The sequence below is a fragment of the Cucurbita pepo genome, chromosome LG04 (assembly GCF_002806865.2).
Source record: "Cucurbita pepo subsp. pepo cultivar mu-cu-16 chromosome LG04, ASM280686v2, whole genome shotgun sequence".
Lineage (NCBI taxonomy): Eukaryota > Viridiplantae > Streptophyta > Magnoliopsida > Cucurbitales > Cucurbitaceae > Cucurbita > Cucurbita pepo.
Window position 1 is genome coordinate 11327916 of NC_036641.1, and position 22410 is coordinate 11350325.

The window sequence follows — 22410 nt, forward strand, 5'->3', positions numbered from 1 at the left end:
CATTGGGTGGTTTTAGAGACAAACATCAGGCAGCATGCCAGCGTCCCACGTGGGGTGGTTTCAGAGCCAGACACCAGACAGTGTGCTAGCGTCCCACATTGGGTGGTATTAAAGCCAGATACCGAGCAGTGTGCCAGCATCCCACATTGAGTGGTTTCAGAGCCAGATATCGGGCAGTGTGTCAGCGTCCCACATGGGGTGGTTTCAGAATCAGACACCGGGCAGTGTGCCAGCGTCCCACATTGGGTGGTTTTAGAGCTAGACACTGGGCAGCGTGCCAGCGTCCCACATTGGGTGGTTTTAGAGATAGACACTGGGCAGCATGCCAGGGTCCCACGTGGGGTGGTTTCAGAGCCAGACACGGGCAGTGTGCCAGTGTCCCACATTGGGTGGTTTGCAGTGTGTCAACGTCCCACATGGGGTGGTTTCAGAGCCAGACACCGGGTAGTGTGCCAGCGTCTCACATTGGGTGGTTTTAGAGCCAGACACCGAGCAGTGTGCTAGCGTCCCACATTGGGTGATTTCAGAGCCAAACATCGAGCAGTGTGCCAGCGTCCCACATTGGGTGATTTCAGAGCCAAACATCGAGCAGTGTGTCAGCGAGGATGCTGGGCCCTAAAGGAGGTGGATTGTGAGATCCCACATAGGATAATTTCAAAGCCAGACATTGGGCGTTGTGTCAGCGAGAACGCTGGCCCCCTGTTGTGAGATCTCACATTGGATGGTTTAAAAGCCAAACACCGAGCGTTGTGTCAGCAAGGATGTTGGCCCCCTATTGTGAGATCCCACATTGGATGATATAGAGTCAGACACCGGACGTTGTGCCAGTGAAGACGCCGACTCCCAAAGGGGGTGGCTTGTGAGATCCCGCATTAGATAGTATCAAAGTCAGACACCGGGCGTTGTGCCAGCAAGGACGTTGGCCCCTAAAGGAGATGAATTTTGAGATCTCACATTGATGGAAGAAGGGAACGAGGCATTCTTCTGTAAGCGTATGAAAACCTCTCTCTAATAGACGCATGTTAAAATCGTAAGGCTGACAACGATACGTAACAGACCAAAATAGACAATATATTTACTAGTGGTAGGCTTGAACGGCTACAAAATCTCCCTCTCCCTCCCCGTTAGATCAATCCTTTGTTGATGTTCCTTCAAAAAGTGATATTCTTTCATTGTTGTTCATTGAATTAGAGTTTGAAAACGAAGAAAAAATCAAAGATTTCTCTGTTAGTGTTGAAGGGATGCATCTTTTTTTGGAGCCCCATGGAGATTATAGCCTCATTTATAGGGTTAAAGATGAGATTTTGAAGCATGGAAATGGACAAAAACATAAAGATGATAGGCATGAGATATAAAAAGCAACCAAAGTATATATGAATCCATTTGTGTTTTGCTTTTTGAATAAAATTTGTGAGAGATGGTTCTTTCCCTTTTCCTTTTGATTTTGAAGGAGAGAGTACTTAGGAGGAGATCATGATCTTAGACCAATAATCAACACCAACAAAAATGCAATATTGGCCTAAACAACAACAACAACAAGAAGAAGCTGTTCTAAGGCTATTCTACAATCTCTCCACCTCCTTCTTCCTTCTTTTCTTCTTCACCTCCTTCTCCTCCATTCTACTTTTCAAATTCCTCCACTTCCTGGGCACCCCTTTATTCCCAAGGTCATCACTTTCATCATCAAATATCCATTTTTCCACTTTTATGATACCATCATCATCATCATCACTCCCATCCCTATCTATCACATTATATATTTGTTGATATCAATGTTTTGTTTGCAGAAATGAGTATGAATATGAATACAACTTCTCATCCGAGGAGGAGGAGGAGGAGGAGGAGGAAGAAGAAGAAGGATATGGCAACGGAATCCACGGCGAGACTGGAACAGTGTCGTACCTCGACGAAGAAGCCGAAACTCGGATGAGTCGGTGGCAAAGCCAACTTCCAGATGAAGAAGAAGAAGTATTACTCACTGAGTTGGAGGAGCCCTGGATTATGGACTCCTCCACAGACCCTGATGGCCAAACCACTACCAATAGCTCAGTTTATGAGTCTCCACAAGCCTTAGAACAACATCAATATCATCCAGACCACCAGATGCCAGAACAACTTAAGGTCAGTCCGTGAAATCCCACGTCAGTTGATTCTTGATGAGCGTGTGGAAACCTCCCCTAACATACGTGTTTTAAAAATTTTAAAGGAAAATCCAGAGGTAACAATATCTGCTAGCCGTGGGGTTGGGCGGTTACAACAAGGTTCATTGGAGGGAGATGAAAATAGGAAGAAGGAGGAGGAGGAAGTTAAGAAGGTTAATGAGAATGAGAAATATTTGGTATTTGCAGCAACTAAAATGGATGAAAAAGAAGAGATATTTGGGGATTCATGCACCGTTGGATCAACTTCAAAGAGTTCATCAGAGTGGAGAAGCTCAATAAACTGCAGAGATTCTGGCACTGATGATCCATTTTCTTCATCTTCAAGGAGGAGCTGCCCCAAATGGGAATCCTACACTGTTTTCCAGAAATATGATGAAGAAATGATGTTTCTTCACAGAATCACAGCCCAAAAGCTTCGTGAAACAGGTCATTATTCAATCTTACTTTATTGTCTTTAAAAAAATCCAATCTTTATCATAACCCAATTCCCATCAAATTCCACGCAGAATCACTCAGATTAATTCAAATGTGTCCAAGATCAGTATCAGACAGGATTGTTCATAAGTTATCAACCATTAACAAGAAGCCTTCACATCATGTGAACCAAAATCCTTATCAAGAGCTGGAGGCTGCTTATGTGGCACAAATTTGCTGGACATGGGAGGCTCTTAACTGGAACTATAGCAACTTTGTCAACAAGAAATTGAGTTCTAATTGTAACACAGATTTGGACACTGGATGTCCAGCCAAACTTGCTCAACAGTTTCAACAGTTTCAAGTTCTTCTTCAGCGTTATATCGAGAATGAGCCTTACGACCACGGCCGTCGCCCTGAGATCTATGCTCGTATGAGACGTTTGGCTCCTAATTTGCTCCAAGTCCCCGAATTTATAGGTACATTCTTTTTCCTTCTTTTTCCCCGGAGCCAATTTACGAAATGATCATGGATTTATAAGTAAGGAATACATCTCCATTGGTACGAATGTTTTTGGGGAAACCAAAAACAAAGCCACGAGAGCTTATGCTCAAAGTGGACAATATCATATCATTGTGGAGATTCGTGATTCCTAACAAAGATTTAAACCATTGAAACCAAAACGTAGCTAGTAAACTCAAAAGGTACATTAATTATTAACCATTCTTTCAAAAAAGTTGAATTTTTTTTTTGTGTATAATATTTAATGAATGAGTAGATAACACACACTATGCATCTTTTAATTTAATATAAACAAAGCATATGAAAAAGTGAGTATGAATTGATGTGTTCTTAGCATGAAAGCCAACTTCTTTTTGTGGTTTGCTTTATTAAAGTAATTGATTAAAGTAATGAAGTGATTTAGCAATGTGAATGGATTTGAATGTTTTGAAGATTCAGATGAAGAACAAAAGGAAGATGGTTCAAGAATATCCTCACACTCATTTCAAATCATAATGGAAGAAGGAATAAGAACATACATGAATTTCCTGAAAGCAGATAAAGAGAAACCCTCTCAAATTATAGCTTCATTTTTCAAGAGGAAAAACAAGGGTTCACTTGATCCAAATCTCCTCCAACTCATGAACAAAGTGAACCAAAAAGTAAGCTCATTTTTACAATTTTTACATTATAAAAACTCTCCCTTTATTCTTTTACTCAAAACAATAACCCTTTTGAAAAAAATTTGCAGAAGACGAAAAAGCTTAAACACCTTCGTCGTGCCGGGAAGTGCTTGAGGAGGAAACGGAAGATGGGAGTCGAGGAAGAAATGGAGATTTTGATGGGTCTTATAGACCTAAAAGTGGTGTCTAGGGTTTTGAGAAGCGCGGATATAATAAACGAACAACAACTCCATTGGTGCGAGGCGAAAATGAGGAAAGTTGGGATTTTGGATGGGAAAGTTCATAGAGATTCCTCACCTATTTTTTTCCCACCTCATTGATGAATTAAAGGTAAGCTCAAGAGAGAGCCCACCAAAAAAGGAGAACAAAAAACATGACATTTTGTTGGTTTGGTGAGTCATCCATGGAGGAAAGTGAACATGTTGGGAGAAACCCTTTTGAAAAAAGTTGAATATGTGAAGAGATGGAGAAACCCTTTTATGGCTTGGAGATATGATTTTGTATCACTTTGAAAGTGAAGCAACAAGGATGGGGACAAATTCAAAACCTTTCATTTTTGCTTTATAACTTTACCTTTTCAATTAGGGTTTACCTTTTAACTTCAAAAGAATGGCTTGCTTAATCTTCCTATATTATATTCAATGGATTGTGTTGGAAATATTTCTTTCTACTTTAGGGTTTTAGAAAATGAGACCAAATAAATATAAATTACTTCATAATCTTTTGTCGTCTTCTAATTTTTTTTTTCTTTAATTATTAGGCGGAGTCCTTTTAGAAAAATAAAAAATATAGTCACGAGAATTTGTGTTTAAAGGAGACATAAAAAAATTAAAAGTTTTCTAATTTTTTTATTTTAAATAAAGTTGCCCTCTTTTAATAATTTTATTATATTTTATAAAAAGTTTCTTAATTAAACAAATCAATAATTCTATTGAGAAGTTATTTTAAAAATAATAAGGAGAAAATGAACTCCATCAAATGGGCCTCACTCACGGCCCATGGGATATTATTGGGCTTAGAAACGTAAAAGGCCCATCAACTCCATGCAAAAGACAAAAGCCCATTTATCTCTAATGGGCAAATTTTCGTTTTATTTTGCTCCTTTACTTTTTAATATTCACACGTAATGCCAATAAGATAACGACAAAATAAAAAAAAGGGCGGATTATTAGGAAAAAATTTAAATAAATTAAAAAAAAAAAAGAAAAAAAAAGGCAAGAAACATGAGACAAGAATGGACACCTTTGTTTCCATGTCGAGGGGTTGGGCTTAATAATTAGTTAAATACAAAATTAATATAATAACTTTGACTTTAAAATATAAGATTAAAGTTAATTAATGAAACCCAATCATATTAATTTGTAGCGTCTTGATTTTCTCACCAACTTTTAAAATATATATACAATTCAAATCAATTTTACACGTCCACGTTCGTCCAACTAATAATATATACTTTTTATTATATGATTTTAAAATCTTAATTTGACTTATAAATTATAAATTTAAAGAATATGGGAGATGAATTTGTGTGATTCCAATATCTATAGAGTGTTAAAATAAAAGGGGAAAAAGGGAGAGGGAGATGCAAGACACAATCATAGTGTTTCTAAGCATTGAATCTATTATAATATTTTTCAAATCATAAATATCTTCTTACTTCTTTTTATTATATATTAAATTTAACCTAAATTGTCGTGAGATCCCACTTTAATTAGACAGGAGAATAAAAAAGGGGTGGAAATCTCTCCCTATCAGACACATTTATAAATCGAAGAGATGATGGCGATATGTAAGAAGGTAAAATGGATAATATCTGATAGCGGTGGCCTTCTAGACGGAAAAAAATGACTTCAAAAGTTTATTCGAGTTAGCGTTGGAATTTATCTTGTAATAGTATTTGCAAAAAGAAAAAGAAAAATAAAAGAAAAAAAGATGAGAATGGTGTTTGTTAGTTTTTTTTTTTTTTTTTTTTTTATTGAGGTTGCAGATCTACAAATTAAAATTAATAAACGCGTGGCATCCGGAATCATGTGGCCGAAAAATCTCCCAGGGCGGGGCCCACTGAACTGAATGGACGGCGGGAGATGAAATCATTAAGCGAATCACCATCCAATGGTGGTTAGCGCAGCTTAGAATGGCGCGTCTCCAATTTCCAACCTACCCATCTTCTTCATCCCCGTCCTATGAATACTGAGCTCCAACTCCCCTGCAACTCCTCTTTCTTCATTTCTCTTCAAATCCCTCCATCTGCTTCTCTCACTTGTTCCCTTCTCTCTCTCTCTCTCTCTCTACTTCTTTTCCTCCTTCGGATCCTCCCTTCTGCGGAGGAGCTCGTCGTTTCAGGTCTCTCCTCCTCCTCTCTGTGTTTGTGTTGGTTAATGAGTTATAATACTGCTTGTTTTACAGCATTGGAGATGTTTTTGGGTTTGGATTGCTGCTTTTGTGCTCCAATCTGCTGGAATTTCTTGCTTCTTTTTGAGCTTACAATTACGGGTTTGGTTGTTAATGGAGGGTGTAGGGTTATGAGATTTTAGAGCCCTGGAACATGGTTAGAGTGTTAATTCACCAATTAACTTTTCTGAATGTGTTAATTAATTGAGAATATGACTTAATTTTCTATCCATTTCAGTTTCCCCCAAATTTGAGTTCACGAACATTTATCTGGTTGTTGTTTTCTTGGAGAGCCCTCTTTGAGTTTGTGCTGTGCATGTTCACGTCTTTCTCAAATTTTGCTATGGGAGTAAATGAAGTCTTGATTTACACGTATAGAGAGTTTAAAATGGACTTTTCTTCTTCTGATCCTTCTTCCCACGGCTGAAAAATCAAGTTGACTGAAAGTTTTTTTTTTTTTTTCTGTAGATCTTTGAACTGCTAGGAGGAATATCTGAGAGAATGAACAAGTGGGTTTATGAGCAGAACGCCATGGCTGCCTGCCAAGAGATGAGGATGGAATCTGTGGTTTGTCCAAAGCCACGTCGTTTGGTTCTGCAAACTCCAAATGATAATGACCCCATCAGAGCTCATAGATGGCCCATCAGGTTCGTTAATCCCAATTTAAACTCGTTTTTGCCAGAATTAGAAAATTTCTGCTTTTGATTATATTGGTTTGAACATGAATCTGTTGGGGAACAAGCTGCTGATCTTTGAATCTGCTTCCTTACAGCCAAACCAAGACAGGAAATTCAAAAGCAGGAGCCGAGCTTCTGGATATGATCCTCACTAAGGTAGGTTCTTGACTACACTCTTTCTCTATCAATCTCAACCTGCAAAAACTTGGCTGTTTTATCTTCGATTGATTAAAGAGCTATGAGCAATGTTCTGAATAGGGTTGTACTTTATATTATAGGAAAGTTACGGTGAAACATATAGCCAGCAATTAGGAACCTCTCCACCATTCTTTTGGGGGTCTCCACCAAGCAGGGCATCCAACCCTTTAGTCCAAGATGAGCAATTTGGCAATAGAAACAATATGTACCAAGCCAATGAAGGCCCACCATCTCCCTCAACCCGTAAAGGAGGTTGTGCCCGAATGAAATTCGGTCATCGACCTGCAGCAGTTCGAATCGAAGGATTCGACTGTCTGAACCGAGATGCTCGAAATTGCAGCATTTCTGCTGTGGCTTAAAGACACAGAGCACCATATATATATATATAACTCAACCCCCCCAGAGAAAGAAGGCAGGCTAAGGTTTTGAAGTGGAGGAAGGAGATTGAAACTGATGTTTTTCATTTTTCTTTTTCTTTTTCTTTTTGTTGTTCATTAGTGTGTAAAGTTGTACATAGTAGAGTCAATCAACTGCAGGATGGTTGTTCTTGCTGAGTCCCGTTGTCGTCGTCGTCATCATCATCGTTCATCAAAATCTCAAAGAGATGAGATATGTGTGTAATTAAAGTGACTAATGATGTTTTGGAGGAACTAATCCAGGAAATAAAGAAGAGAAATGCAGATTAGTTATTAATCCCTTTCCATTGTTCTTTGTTTCACTTAGTGACCATTATTAATAATGTTCTGAGAGGTCAGTTTCAGAGTGTTTATTAAAAAGGTGGAGATGGGAAGTGGCCAATAGTGAGAGAGATCCTTCAACATATATATATATATATATATATATATGTGTGTGTGTGTGTGTATGTATGTATGTATGTATGCATGCCATCCATTGAATGCCATTTTTTTATATCTGTTTATAGTTTTGGGCTGCATAAAAAAAAGTCCATAAGCTTTGGGTTGAAAGCAGCCCATTAATATACACTGTTTTTATTTAATAATATCACTTTTGACTTTATATTTCTTTTGAATAAAATAAGAATGGGGGGCGCCCACTGGATTTGCCTTCCAACTGTGGACCCCACTATCTTCACCTTCCCATTTTTTAATTTTTATTTTTATTTAAATACTTTTTTTAAATAAAAAAATATTATAACTCATTCAACCCACGAAATTTTATGATTCCTTCCTTTTAAATTCATACAGTTTTGGCAAACAAAACTTTGACTTTTCTTCTTAATGGAAACCCAATTTTAAAATTTTAAAATATAATAGACTAATTTCAAACTTTTTAAGCAATATGGACTAAATTTAATCAAATAATCTAAAATTAGGAATTAAAACATATTTTTAACCTTTTTTAAATAATAAATATTACGTCATTAGGTGGTCAGGTTAATTTGTATTTTACTTCTCAATTTTCCACTCCTTATCCTCTCAACCATTGAAAGTTATAATATAATTAAGCTCTAAACTAAAATATTAAAATCTAGTTTCATAACTATTTTGTTTTAAATTTTATTAATTAAATACCATTTTAGTATTTTATTTTTATATATTTTTTGAAATTTAAATTATGTGTTGAAAACTAAAAAAAAAAAAAATGGCTCCAATTTTTTTTTTTTTCAATAAGAATTATTATTATTATTTGTAAAAAAAATGAGAAGGATGATACCAAGATAATCATAGTTTTGAAAAAAAAAAGATTTCATAACTATTTTATTTTTTAAAATTGAAATCTATTTAGGATTTAAATATTTTTATTTAAAAAAATAAAATTTAAAATCAAATTATTAAACTTTATCTGAATAGTTATAATTAATGATTAGAGAAAGAAAATAAAAAGAAAAAGGAGGGTGGAAATATTAAATTTTTATTTATGGAAAATAAAATTTAATAATCCCACTAAGAATTGAGTATATAAAAAGGAGGAGGGAATAAACAAATAATTAATTAAGTAATTAATTAATGGTATCGGATGGAAGTGGTCAAAGAAAGTTTCCCAGTGGTTAGCAAAAAACCAGAGAATCATCGAAACTGGAAAACTACCATTTTCTTGGAAAACCAGTTGCGGAAATCATTACAAAAACAAAACCCCCCCTTGTTTCTTTCTCCATCTACATTTCTTCCATTTTGCGCACAGATTCTTCTTCCTTATTCATCCATCCATCACGCCATGCGTATCAGCTGTAATGGATGCCGAGTTCTTCGCAAAGGCTGCAGTGAAAGCTGCTCCATCAGGCCTTGTCTTCAATGGATCAAAACCCCCCAATCCCAAGCCAACGCCACCTTCTTCCTCGCCAAATTCTACGGCCGAGCTGGCCTCGTTAATCTCATCAATGCCGGCCCCGATCACCTTCGCCCTGGTATTTCATCATATTCTACTCTGTTTCAATTACTCTGTTTTCATTGCTCTGTTTCAGTTACCTAAGGCTGTTTTTTGTTTTTTGGGTGTTTCAGCGGTTTTTAAATCTTTGCTATTCGAGGCGTGTGGGCGGATTGTGAACCCGATTTATGGCTCCGCCGGACTGTTGTGGTCCGGGAGCTGGCAGCTGTGTCAGGACGCCGTCGAAGCCGTTCTCAAAGGTGCACCGATTCTGTCAGTTTCTTCTGAGACTGCGGCGTCGCACATGGGCCCACCGTTGAAGGACTGCGACATCCGCCACGTTTCGAAACAGCAAGGCGCCGCCCCCGATTCCGCGCTTCGGAAGATCAAAACACGACGGCGGTTCAAGCGATCAGCCCCCAACAAGCCGATGCCGGAGGAGGAGCCGGTGGTGGTAACCGAGTTCGTATTCGACGACCCGACCCGAGTTGTATCGGAGCCCCGGTGTTTGAAGTTCGAGCTGGATAGTTGGGTGGGCCATAAATCGCAGGAGAAGGACTGCAGCAGCGACGAGGCCGAGTGTTTGTCGGTGGAGGGTTCTGCAGTTGGGCAGGGTGGTGACGTGGAGTTAGAACTTAGCTTGGGGTTATAGTGCAGAGTCGGATGCTGACATGGCTGTAAGAAGGCAACGTGTAAAGAAGGATGGATGATTTGGATGTCAGGAATTTGGGTTTTGATATTGTACAAAAGAGTAGCTTTGTACTCTTTTTTGTTCGACATTTATGGATTTACTAATTTATTGGCACGACCAAGTTTAGAGCATGACTCTTATACTATATTAGACGAATACGACTCTCCACAATAGTATGATGTTGTACACTTTGAGCTCTCATGGTACCATGTTAGACGAATACAACTCTCCACAATGGTATTATATTGCACACTTTGAGCTCTCATGACTTTGATCGGCTTCTTCAAAATGCCTCATTCCAATGAAGAGTGTGTTGTTTTATTATAAACTCAAATTAGTTTAACAAGACGGTGGCGGAAGAGTTATGTATGCAATGATATGATATTATCCATCTTGAGCATAAACTATGGTGGTTTTGTTTTGGGCTACCAAAAAGGTCTCGTACCAACACAAAATAGTTCATACCAATGAAAGTAGTATTTCTCGCTGGTAAACTCATGATCTTCTATTAAAATAACCAACGTCGGACTTACTTCCAATATACTTAATTGAATTAATCTTCTCCTAATGGAAGACTGTTTAAATCTCATTCCATTAGTGTTAAGTTGATTTTGTTTAGAGTTAGGATAAAAGGTGACAAAAATTGGGCTACACTCGGGTCCCCACGGTCGAGATCAACCAATGAGCTTGGGTTCAGTGCTAATTTGATTATTGACCAACAGCTTAAAGGTCCAAACCTCGTACTCGTTGAACTAAACAAATCAATAAGGTCAATAAGGTCAATTTTAACGAATCTTATCATCTACCAAAAGGAAAAAAGCACGTGGACAAACAAACATGGGATGATCGTCATTTTTTGTGGTTGATATAAATTCATTACTTTCACATTCTTTTCATTATTTAAAAATAAATATAGGTGTCTCGATTTATATAAATTTTAATTTCATCGAATTATATTTTAGAATATGAAAATAATTAAAAACGTGGAAGAATCAGAAATGTAATTGACTATCTTTTATATTTCCTTTTCTTACATTTATCAAAGCACATGCATCATTTTATGAATAATGCTCGACTTTTTTTTGCTATTTACTTGATGTTTTAAAGCGATCTTATAATAAATAAACGAAGACGATAGATATTAAATACCCGCAAATATATATATATAAATATTGGTTGTTGAAACCAAAGTGAAATTAAAGGAATTTAAATGAAATGTGGAGATGAAAAAGCAGGTGGAATTGAGTGGATAATAATTGGTTAGTTGGGAACGACCAGCACATCCCAATTATAAACCCTATTTCGTAAATCCCTAAATCCAGATTATCAATTATTAATTAACTAATTAGAGCATATATTAAAAATTAATAATCAGAATAGTGGTTTAGAATGGAAACGGCCCCACACGATTAGAAAAGATTGAAACGACACATACTGGGCCCCCACCCATGTGATCTTAGGATTTTATTTCTGGTGTTTCGTACGCTAATGTTTCTGTGGGCCACCATTTTGCTTAGTCTTTTTTTTTGCTATAATAAAGAGGTTATCTTATGATATATATGTACCAGCCTAATTTCTAATTTTAATATCCTAATATAATATTCAAGACTTAATCTATGCTTAGTAAGTGATTCAAACTTTGAATCAAAGATATCTATTTAAAATGTGAGGTTAGGACTCGGTATAATGGCCCAGATCCACCGCTACCAGATATTGTCCTCGCTTATAAAGGGTGTTTTGTTCTTCTCCCCAACCAATATGGGACATCACAATCCACCCCTTTCGGGGCCCAACGTCCTCACTCACACTCATTTATTTCTCCAATTGATGTGAGACCGCCCCCAAAATTTCCTACCTTTGCCACCCTCCTTCTAGGAACAGCGAGGGAGTGAAAAATCTTTTTTTCTGTTACATAAATAGGGTCGGGTTCCTCATCTTTATCCCGATCCTCCTTATATAGAAATATATTTTCAACGTATATTAGGTATTAAATTAAAGGTTTTGAAACATTTAATCAATGAATAGTGTGATTTAAACATTTAAGACACTAAGGAGCTGATGGGGAAGCTTACCGATTTGATGATTCAACGGCATCCGATCACGTGGTACATGATTCACGTGGCATTTGCAGGCGCTTCCACGAGGATTTAAGACCGACAAAGGTAAGCGTCTTTTCATATGCCACGTGTCTATTTCTCAGTGGCTGAATAACAGCAAATATAAAAAAATGCGATGAGTATCTAGAACGTTCTTACGAACGGACGTCAAAAGCTGGATTTAAATTTACTTAATTTTCAGACATTTTTGGTTTATATTAAGCTACGGAATATCAATTTTCTCGTTTAACAATTAAAAGCAGAATTTATTTTTTAATTTGAAGTAAAATAAAATAAAATAAAAACTGTACGCGCCAAATGTGTGCAATTCCCGACTATTTAATGGCCGGATTTTGGCTCCTCCTCTACCCCGTCACAAACTCTCTTTCTCTCTGTAGTTTTTACTTGACTCTGTCATTTTCATGCGATTTCTGGTTCTCTTTTTATCAGTTCCTCTGTGTTAAGGATAGTTGACCGTTCACTAGATATTTGCCTTTACCATATTTGCCCTCTTATTAAAGGCAAATATATTGCATTCATTTATTATACTTTCCTTTTATTACTATTTCCATATTATTTGTAATTTACCATATTTCTGTATCCTGAAAATGATTATAAATAAGAGAACTCTCACCCCCATTTAGGTGTGGTGATTCAGCAAACATTCACATGGTATCAGAGCCCTTTCGGTTTAACACCCTGATCCTTTCTTCTCTATGGCTTCCGAATCTTCTTATCATCTTCTTCCTTTCAATACTCTAATCCATATGATCACCATCAAACTTTCTTCCTCCAATTATCTTCTTTGGAAAAGCCAACTTCTCCCTCTCCTTGAGAGTCAAGACATGCTGGGCTATGTCGATGGAACTATGGTTCCACCACCTCGCTTTGAACCAGAAACCTCTTCAACACTCAACCCCAAATATTTGGCATGGAGAGCAGCCGATCAACGACTTCTCTGTCTCCTGCTCTCCTCTCTCACTGAGGAAGCCATGGCTGTTGTCGTTGGTCTCTCTACTGCACGTGATGTTTGGCTTGCGTTGGAAACTACGTTCAGCCATCAGTCGAAAGCTCGTGAACTGAGACTCAAGGATGACTTGCAGTTGATGAAACGTGGCACCAAACCTGTTGCTGAGTATGCCCGTGCCTTCAAAAAAATTTGTGACCAACTTCATGCCATCGGCAGACCGGTCGAGGACATTGATAAAGTGCACTGGTTCCTTCGTGGACTCGGCACCGAATTTTCAGCTTTTTCTACTGCTCAGATGGCTCTCACCTCTATCCCCTGTTTTGCAGATTTAGTCTCTAAAGCTGAAAGTTTTGAGTTGTTTCAGCTCTCCCTTGAGTCCTCTAACTCCACTCCTACAGCATTCACAGTCACTAATCGTGGTCGCACCCATGGAAGCCACCCTGCTTCCTTTACCAACCAGCGAGGTCGTTCTTATTCTCACAAAAACAACTCTTTTAATCGAGGACGAACCCACTCAAGTCAAGGTCGTCGACCACCTCACTGCCAAATATGCCGCAAAGAGGGCCATTATGCTGACCGCTGCAACCAACGGTATGTTCGACCTGATTCTTCTCATGCTCACCTTGCTGAAGCCTTTAACACGTCATGTTCTATTGCTGGACCCGATACTGCTGATTGGTTTCTGGACACTGGAGCTTCGGCCCATATGACTGCCGACCCATCTATTTTGGATCAGTCTAAAAATTACACGGGTAAGGACTCTGTGATTGTAGGAAACGGTGCATCCCTACCCATTACCCACACCGGTACTCTTTCTCCTGTTCCAAATATTCACTTGTTAGATGTCTTGGTTGTCCCTCACCTCACTAAAAATCTTCTTTCCATAAGTAAATTAACGTCTGATTTTCCTCTCTCCGTTACATTTACTAATAATCTTATTACTATCCAGAATCGTCAAACAGGAAGGGTGGTGGCAACCGGTAAAAGAGATGGAGGGCTATATGTGCTGGAGCGCGGCAACTCTGCTTTTATTTCAGCCCTTAGAAACAAATCTTTACGTGCTTCATATGATTTATGGCATGCTCGTCTAGGTCATGTGAATCATTCTGTTATTTCTTTTTTAAATAGAAAAGGTCATCTTTCTCTTACGTCTTTATTGCCTTCTCCATCATTATGTAATACTTGTCAGCTTGCGAAAAGTCATCGATTGCCTTATTCCCGCAATGAACGTAGGTCGTCTCATGTGTTAGATCTTATTCATTGTGATCTTTGGGGTCCTTCTCCCGTCAAATCAAATTCGGGTTTCCTTTATTATGTTATTTTTATTGATGATTATTCTCGATTCACTTGGTTTTACCCTTTAAAATTTAAATCTGATTTTTTTGATATTTTTCTTCAATTTCAAAAATTTGTGGAAAATCAATATTCTTCTCGTATCAAGGTATTTCAAAGCGATGGTGGTACCGAATTTACTAGTACTTGTTTCAAAACTCATTTACGTAATTCTGGCATCCACCATCAACTCTCTTGTCCATATACACCTGCTCAAAATGGTCGTGCTGAGAGAAAACATCGTCATGTGACTGAGACTGGCTTGGCCCTTCTCTTTCACTCTCATCTTTCTTCTCGTTTTTGGGTTGACGCCTTCAGCACTGCAGCTTATATTATCAACCGGTTGCCTACTCCACTTCTTGGAGGTAAGTCACCCTTTGAACTCCTTTATGGCTACACTCCACATTATGACAATTTTCATCCCTTTGGTTGTCGTGTTTATCCTTATTTGCGTGATTATGTGCCTAACAAGCTTTCTCCCCGCAGCATTCCTTGTATTTTTTTGGGTTATAGTCCTGCTCATAAAGGGTTCCGCTGTCTTGATCCGGCCACCACTAAGCTATATATCACCTGTCATGCTCAATTTGATGAAACCCACTTTCCTGCTATCCCTAGCTCCCAGACCCAACCTCTTTCCTCTATTCCTATTTCAAATTTCTTAGAACCACATTTTCATCATATTGATTCATCCCCCCCTACCACTTCATCACCGCAAACTCCTCGATCCAGTTCATCCCCATGTGATATTTGTTCTGACCTTGTAGATGAGTCTGTGCAGGTTGATACTTCTCTTGCAGGTTCCACTTTGCCACCCTCGACTTCTAATTCGACCTCTATTGAACCTCCTGTTGATTTCTCTTCTTTGGGCACTCATCCTATGATCACACGAGCCAAAGCTGGTATATTCAAGACTCGTCATCCAGCAAATCTTGGTATTTTGGGCTCATCTGGACTTCTTTCTGCTCTTCTTGCATCCACTGAGCCAAAAGGATTCAAATCTGCGGCTAAGAATCCTGCTTGGGTGGCTGCCATGGATGAAGAAATTCGAGCATTACAACAAAATGATACTTGGACTTTGGTTCCTCGCCCTGCCAACACCAACATCGTGGGCTCTAAATGGGTGTTTCGTATTAAATATTTGCCTGATGGATCTGTCGAGCGTTTCAAGGCTCGTCTTGTTGCCAAAGGTTATACTCAGGTTCCTGGTCTTGACTACACTGACACTTTTAGTCCGGTTGTCAAAGCTACCACTGTCCGTGTTGTGCTTTCTATTGCAGTCACAAATAAATGGCCTCTTCGACAACTTGATGTCAAGAATGCTTTTCTCAATGGAACTCTTATTGAACGTGTTCATATGGAACAACCTCCTGGGTATATTGATCCTCGATTTCCCACTCATGTTTGTCTATTAAAGAAAGCCCTCTATGGTTTAAAGCAAGCTCCTCGTGCTTGGTTTCAGCGTTTTAGCTCATTTCTTCTCACACTTGGGTTTTCTTGCAGTCGCGCTGACACGTCCCTTTTTGTCTTTCATCAGCAATCTAACATTATCTATTTGCTTCTTTATGTTGATGACATTATTGTTACCGGCAACAACTCATCTCTTATTGACAGCTTTACTCGCAAGCTTCATTCTGAGTTTGCTACCAAAGATTTGGGTTCTCTCAGTTACTTTCTTGGTCTTGAAGCTTCACCCACTCCTGATGGTCTCTTTATTAGTCAGTTAAAATATGCTCGAGATATTCTTACTCGTGCTCAGTTGCTCGATAGCAAACCAGTTCACACTCCCATGGTTGTTTCTCAACACCTGACTGCTGATGGTTCTCCTTTCTCTGATCCTACTCTCTACAGATCTCTTGTTGGCGCCCTTCAGTACTTGACTATTACGCGTCCAGATATTGCCTATGCTGTCAATTCTGTCAGTCAATTCTTGCATGCCCCTACTGCAGATCACTTTCTTGCTGTCAAACGTATTCTTCGCTATGTCAAAGGAACACTCCACTTTGGTCTTACCTTTCGTCCATCCACTGTTCCTAGTACGCTAGTCGCTTATTCGGATGCTGACTGGGCTGGTTGTCCCGATACTCGTCGTTCTACATCCGGCTATTCTATTTATCTTGGTAACAATCTGGTTTCTTGGAGTGCCAAAAAGCAACCTACTGTCTCACGCTCCAGCTGTGAATCTGAGTATCGTGCTCTTGCCACAACCGCTGCTGAACTTCTTTGGGTTATGCATCTTTTGCATGACCTCAAGGTCCCTATTTCACAGCAGCCCTTACTCTTATGTGACAACAAAAGTGCTATTTTTTTGAGCTCTAATCCCGTTTCTCACAAGCGGGCCAAACATGTTGAACTAGATTATCATTTTCTTCGAGAACTTGTTATCGCTGGCAAACTTCACACACAATATGTACCCTCTCATCTCCAAGTTGCTGACATCTTCACAAAGAGTATTTCTCGACCTCTCTTTGAATTTTTTAGATCCAAGCTTTACGTTCGTTCAAATCCGACGCTCAGCTTGCGGGGGGGTGTTAAGGATAGTTGACCGTTCACTAGATATTTGCCTTTACCATATTTGCCCTCTTATTAAAGGCAAATATATTGCATTCATTTATTATACTTTCCTTTTATTACTATTTCCATATTATTTGTAATTTACCATATTTCCGTATCCTGAAAATGATTATAAATAAGAGAACTCTCACCCCCATTTAGGTGTGGTGATTCAGCAAACATTCACACTCTGTAATGGAACCTTGCATTGATAGTAGGAAGCGAGTACGAGATGAATCGAATGAATCTCTGTTCAATTTTGTCGGCTCCAAGATCCTCCGATTTGATTCCGCTGAATTCAATTTCATCTCGCCGGATTTTGACGATGCACCGGTTGATTCCGTTTCATCAGATGCAGAATCGATCGTTTCAAAACAGAGTGGAGCTATTCACAGCAATGATTCAGGCCTGGACTCCTTTCAGCCACTTCCAATTCGGGAAGACCTACTGAAGATTCTCGACGAAGCCGACGTTTCCATAGATCGCGAATTGGCGATTCCAGATCTCGACTCTGTGATCAGTAGCTTCGAGAAGGAAATAAACGTCCCGGTGCCTGCTGTTCAACCGGAACTTGGATACCTTCTAGAAGCCTCGGACGACGAATTAGGGCTTCCGCCCGCCGCCTTGAAAGGGGAGATGGAGCCTGTTAATTTTGGGGGCAAATATTCAGGTATCGCCGGTATGAAAGGATTCTTAGGATTTGAGGACGAAGTTCCTAATTACTGTTGGCTCGAAAATTTGAGCAGTGAGATTGAATGGAATCGGAGTGAAGACGAGGTGGCGGCGTTGGGTGGATTGTTGGATCATAATACGGACGGAGCGGTGGAGATGCCGCCGTATCGATCGGAGACCATGTTCTGTTTATAGTATGATGTATGGTGTGTATGGTATTGGAATGGGAAGAGATGTGGTCGGTTAAATTAATTAATTTACCAGAAATTTAAAATTTGAGTTGAGATAAAAGTAGAATTTAGTATGGAAGAAGCAGAGTTGAGATGGTGACATAAAGGCGATGGCATCATCTTATCATCCGCATGCCATGTTAGTGCTGCATGCCTCCCATTTTGTTGGACATCAACTTCAATGCACCAGTTATTTAATTATCTTTAAATAAATTAATTTTACATTTTTATTATTTATATTTAACTTACCATGCAAATCTAAATATTGCATAAATAAAATCTAGTAAACCAAAATCACCCACAAATTATATATATATATATATATATATATATTAGTAAGTTTTTTACCAAATTATTTAACTTATTAGTATCTATAACAATAAGATTAGAATTTAAGTTAATCGAGACATAATCTACTTAGAGATTGACATTTTACAAGCATAGTCAAGGCTCGAGAACTCCTCTTAACCAAGCTTAAGAGGGGAGGATAACATGTTTTTTTCTGGTAGATAAAGGAGATGGGGTGACATCAGTATGTCATACCTCGCGTAAAGGTGCAGATGCAACCAACGAAAGAAGACTAGCCATGTATTGAGCTTTGGTGGGGCTCGAGGAGGTTGGATCTTGTGATATGACGATGGGTAGAAAGAGAAGGCTTAGGTGTGGGATAACATGTTCAGAAACAGGGAGATATGGAAGGAATCGATATGATTCTTTTATACATGATGTGACATAATTTATTATGACTTTGTTGAAGCTTATAATATAAAATTTAATGCGAGTCTTTCATTATGGGAAGCAAAATCTTTGAAAGCTTACTATTCCCATTATATTATAAGTTTTAAAGGCGTGCCATAGCCATCGTTGTCACAATCATAATCAAAATATAAGATAGTTAACCTATAATTAAGTATTTAAATAATAATTTAGCTTAAATGTATAAAAAAAATTAGGAATATTTTGATGGGAAATAAAGGCGTTGTTTATCTTATCCACATTCAATTATAACTTTTGGCATCATTGCTTCCATCTTTGCCCTTCATCATGTAAAAACAGGTACATGTATAGAAGAAGCTTCTTTTCATTTCCATTCTCATGTGAAAGGGTAAGAATGTAAATTGAAACTGAATTTTAAATATCTATTAATAATTAATTTAGCAGATCCCTTTGGAAAGTGGAATGAAGGGAAAGCGACAGGGCTGGTCCTCAAAATCAAGTGGGCTCATTAGCACTTGATATTACCAAAACACCCCTCGCTCGCGCGCATTTCAAGTTTCCACTTCCCTCTGTCGTCTGTAGCTTTTCCTGAGAATCACATGTCGCTCCTCTCAATCTTCTCTGTACGCCATTTAAATTCTGTTTACCTTCTTTTTCCATGGAATTCTCATCTCTTTAGTCTCCACCTTTTCTTTCCGCTCAATCATGGTCGCCAAATACGGTTCGTTCAAGCATAGTTTTGCCGAGCGGAGGGAGAGGCTGCTTTCCGCTAAGGAATTCCCCGACCTAGCTTTTGCCGCCTTTCAAACCATTCAGGAAAACCCTTCTTCTTGTTCTCCCTTTCTCGGAATCTCCCGTCTCTGGAAATCAGCCAAGGATGTTGTTTACGAAGCTTGGCAGATGGGTGTATCCGACCCTAGGAAGATCGTTTTCTCTGCCAAGATGGGTCTCGCTTTGATGCTTATTTCTTTGTTGATCTTCTTCAAGCAGCCCGTTGAGGAGTTGAGCCGCTACTCTGTTTGGGCGATCCTCACTGTCGTCGTCGTCTTTGAGTTCAGCATAGGTACTGTGCGATTCTCACTGTTGCCTCGATTTAGTGATTGCCATGGGCTTCTTGTTATATCTCCTGCTCTGATGTTGTTTTGATTCTTTTATAAACACGGCTATATTAGAACAGGATGATTATTTTGTTTGCAGGAGCAACTCTGAGCAAAGGATTCAACCGTGGATTGGGCACTCTGTCCGCTGGTGGTCTTGCATTGGGAATGGCAGAATTATCAGTTCTTGCCGGAGATTGGGAGGAGGTTGTGGTGGTAATCAGTATTTTTATAACAGGATTCTTTGCCACTTATGCTAAGCTGTATCCCACAATGAAGCCTTATGAATATGGATTTCGGGTGTTCTTGTTAACGTACTGCTTCATAATGGTGTCGGGGTATAGAACTAGGGAGTTTATCCATACAGCTGTGACTCGATTCTTGCTCATTGCTCTTGGTGCTGGTGTTTGTTTGGTGGTTAACATATGCATTTACCCCATTTGGGCTGGTGAGGATCTGCACAATCTAGTAGTGAAAAACTTTGCAGGCGTTGCAGCATCCTTGGAAGGTTGGTTATCAGCTTGTTGCTTGCATCGGTGAAGTTTAATTATCAAACCAAATCTCATTTCTTACTCAATTTTGTTGATAACTTCATTTAGGATGTGTTGATAACTACCTTAATTGTGTTGAGTACGAGAGAATACCTTCCAAAATCCTTACATACCAAGCGTCTGATGATCCATTGTACAAAGGCTACCGGTCAGCTGTTGAATCTATGAGTCAAGAGGAATCTCTGGTGAGTTTTGTTGACACTATGCTGGGTTTCTTCATGAAAATAAGAAATATAAATTGTTTGTTCTTTGTTTTATCTCTTCTCTGAAGATGGGATTTGCAATCTGGGAACCGCCACATGGTCGTTACAAGATGCTTAAATATCCATGGAAGAACTATGTTCAAGTAGCTGGTGCGCTGAGACATTGTGCCTTTGCTGTCATGGCATTACATGGGTGTATACTTTCAGAAATACAGGTACTTTGGCTTTGATGCTCGAACTTCCCATTGAGTCATGGACTGTGCTAATAGCTAACATAAATATTCTTCTGGGTTACCTGGTTTTTCTGACACATCGTGTGAGATCCTACGTCGGTTGGAGAAGGAACGAAATATTCTTTATAAGGGTGTGAAAACCTCTTTCTAGTAGACGCGTTTTAAAACCGTGAGGCTGATGATAATACGTAACGGGCTAAAGCGGACAATATCCGCTAGCGGTGGCTTGAGTTGTTACAAATGGTGTCAAAACTAGTCACTGGACGATGTGCTAGTGAGGATGCGGGGCCCACAAAGGGGTGGATTGTGAGATCCTACATCATTTGGAGAGGGGATTGAAACGTTCCTTGTAAGGGTGTGAAAATCTCTCCCTAGCAGATATGTTTTAAAACCGTGAGGCTGACACTGCTACGTAATGGGCTAAAGCGGACAATATCTATTAGCAGTGGTTTGAACTACTACAAATGGTATTAGAGTCCGTCATCGGCGGTGTGCCAGCGAGGATGTTGGGCACACAAGGGGTGGATTGTGAGATCCCATATCAGTTGGATGGAGAGGGGAACGAAACATTCCTTACACGGGTGTGAAAACCTTTCCCTAACCGACGCATTTTAAAATCGTGAGTCTGATGACAATACGTAATAGGCTAAAGTGGACAATATCTGCTTATCTGCTAGCTAGTGGGCGGGCAGTGTGAAGGATGGTTGGGATTCATGTCATTCTCTTTTTCAGCAGTTTTATTTGTTCATATATACAATTGTGGTGTGCTATTAATTTCATGTTCCCTCCATTGGTTTGGTCTTACCTTTCAATGGATATGCAGGCCCCAGCTGAAAGACGACAGGTATTTGGCAATGAGCTCCGGAGGGTAGGCTACGAAGGAGCTAAGGTCTTGCGTGAGCTTGGAAACAAGTTAAAGAGGATGGAAACATTAGATTCAGCAACCATACTTTCTGAGGTACATGATGCTGCAGAAGAGTTGCAAAAGAAGATCGATGCAAAATCCTATCTTCTTGTAAACTCAGAGAGCTGGGAAATCGGGAATCGTTCGGAGGACGTCGGACAGCCTCAAGAATTACTCAACTTGGACGATGAGGAAACCAGGTTTCGTGAGTACAGGTCCCTCAGTGAAGCTGTGCTGGATCTCAGGGCCTTCCCAGTCCCGAAAAGCAGCGATTACACCGTGTCATCGGACATGAACTCTATACATTCTGCTGCAGTACCGCCCACCAAAATGTTCAAGAAACTGGGATCATGGCCTGCACAGATTTCAGTCAAACCAAATGGAGTAATCCAAGAGGAGTCGAAAACATACGAAAATGCAAGTGCATTGTCACTAGCTACGTTCACATCTCTCTTGATTGAATTTGTAGCGAGGCTTCAAAACCTCGTCGACTCTTTCGACGAGTTAAGTGCGAAAGCTACGTTTAACGACCCCGTGGAATGGGAAAATTTGAAATCTCCCGGGTTTTGGAGGCGGTTCTGCAATTGTTTTAAGGTATAGATATGTTAGATAACAGCGGTCGGACAAAAATGTTGAGAGGATGAATCCTAATGAGTTAGCTACATAGAAAATTTGATATGCAAAATAGATGTATTTGTAAAACATCAATACAAATAGAAGTCTTCTCATTTCTCTTAAGCTTTGCTTTCATTCATTTGGGATCACACTTTATCTTCTCTAGTGTCTCGCGCTCGAGAGTAGATCATCTAGTTA

General features: G+C 39.2%; 5 protein-coding genes across 7 annotated transcripts; all 5 read left to right on the forward strand.

Moving 5' to 3' along the window:
* Positions 1-1379: 1379 nt before the first annotated feature.
* LOC111793184 lies at positions 1380-4402 on the forward strand. 2 transcript variants are annotated; one of them, XM_023674958.1, is made up of 6 exons: positions 1380-1667; positions 1788-2121; positions 2207-2588; positions 2669-3055; positions 3537-3739; positions 3829-4402. In XM_023674958.1, exons 1-6 carry the CDS (start codon positions 1507-1509, stop codon positions 4078-4080), a joined length of 1719 nt encoding a protein of 572 aa, XP_023530726.1. In that variant the 5' UTR covers positions 1380-1506; the 3' UTR covers positions 4081-4402. The 2 variants fall into 2 exon arrangements, with proteins under 2 accessions (XP_023530726.1, XP_023530725.1); XM_023674957.1 differs by having other exon boundaries at positions 1381-1667; positions 3531-3739.
* Positions 4403-5939: 1537 nt separating this feature from the next.
* Positions 5940-7722, forward strand: LOC111793186. Its single transcript, XM_023674961.1, has 4 exons — positions 5940-6103; positions 6620-6798; positions 6924-6984; positions 7107-7722. Exons 2-4 carry the CDS (start codon positions 6653-6655, stop codon positions 7383-7385), a joined length of 486 nt encoding a protein of 161 aa, XP_023530729.1. The 5' UTR covers positions 5940-6103; positions 6620-6652; the 3' UTR covers positions 7386-7722.
* Positions 7723-8878: 1156 nt separating this feature from the next.
* LOC111793908 (LOB domain-containing protein 40-like) lies at positions 8879-10187 on the forward strand. Its single transcript, XM_023675977.1, has 2 exons — positions 8879-9391; positions 9486-10187. The coding sequence occupies exons 1-2, from the start codon at positions 9004-9006 to the stop codon at positions 10001-10003; spliced, it is 906 nt and encodes a 301-aa protein (XP_023531745.1). The 5' UTR covers positions 8879-9003; the 3' UTR covers positions 10004-10187.
* A 2254-nt stretch (positions 10188-12441) lies between these two features.
* On the forward strand, positions 12442-17966 carry LOC111793909. Of its 2 annotated transcripts, none has more exons than XM_023675979.1 (2): positions 12442-12597; positions 17185-17966. In XM_023675979.1, exon 2 carries the CDS (start codon positions 17186-17188, stop codon positions 17855-17857), a length of 672 nt encoding a protein of 223 aa, XP_023531747.1. In that variant the 5' UTR covers positions 12442-12597; position 17185; the 3' UTR covers positions 17858-17966. The 2 variants fall into 2 exon arrangements, with proteins under 2 accessions (XP_023531747.1, XP_023531746.1); XM_023675978.1 differs by having other exon boundaries at positions 12448-12591; positions 17179-17966.
* A 1213-nt stretch (positions 17967-19179) lies between these two features.
* LOC111793942 (aluminum-activated malate transporter 9-like) lies at positions 19180-22335 on the forward strand. Its single transcript, XM_023676027.1, has 5 exons — positions 19180-19672; positions 19807-20214; positions 20306-20442; positions 20529-20675; positions 21517-22335. Exons 1-5 carry the CDS (start codon positions 19315-19317, stop codon positions 22195-22197), a joined length of 1731 nt encoding a protein of 576 aa, XP_023531795.1. The 5' UTR covers positions 19180-19314; the 3' UTR covers positions 22198-22335.
* The last annotated feature ends 75 nt before the right edge of the window (positions 22336-22410 follow it).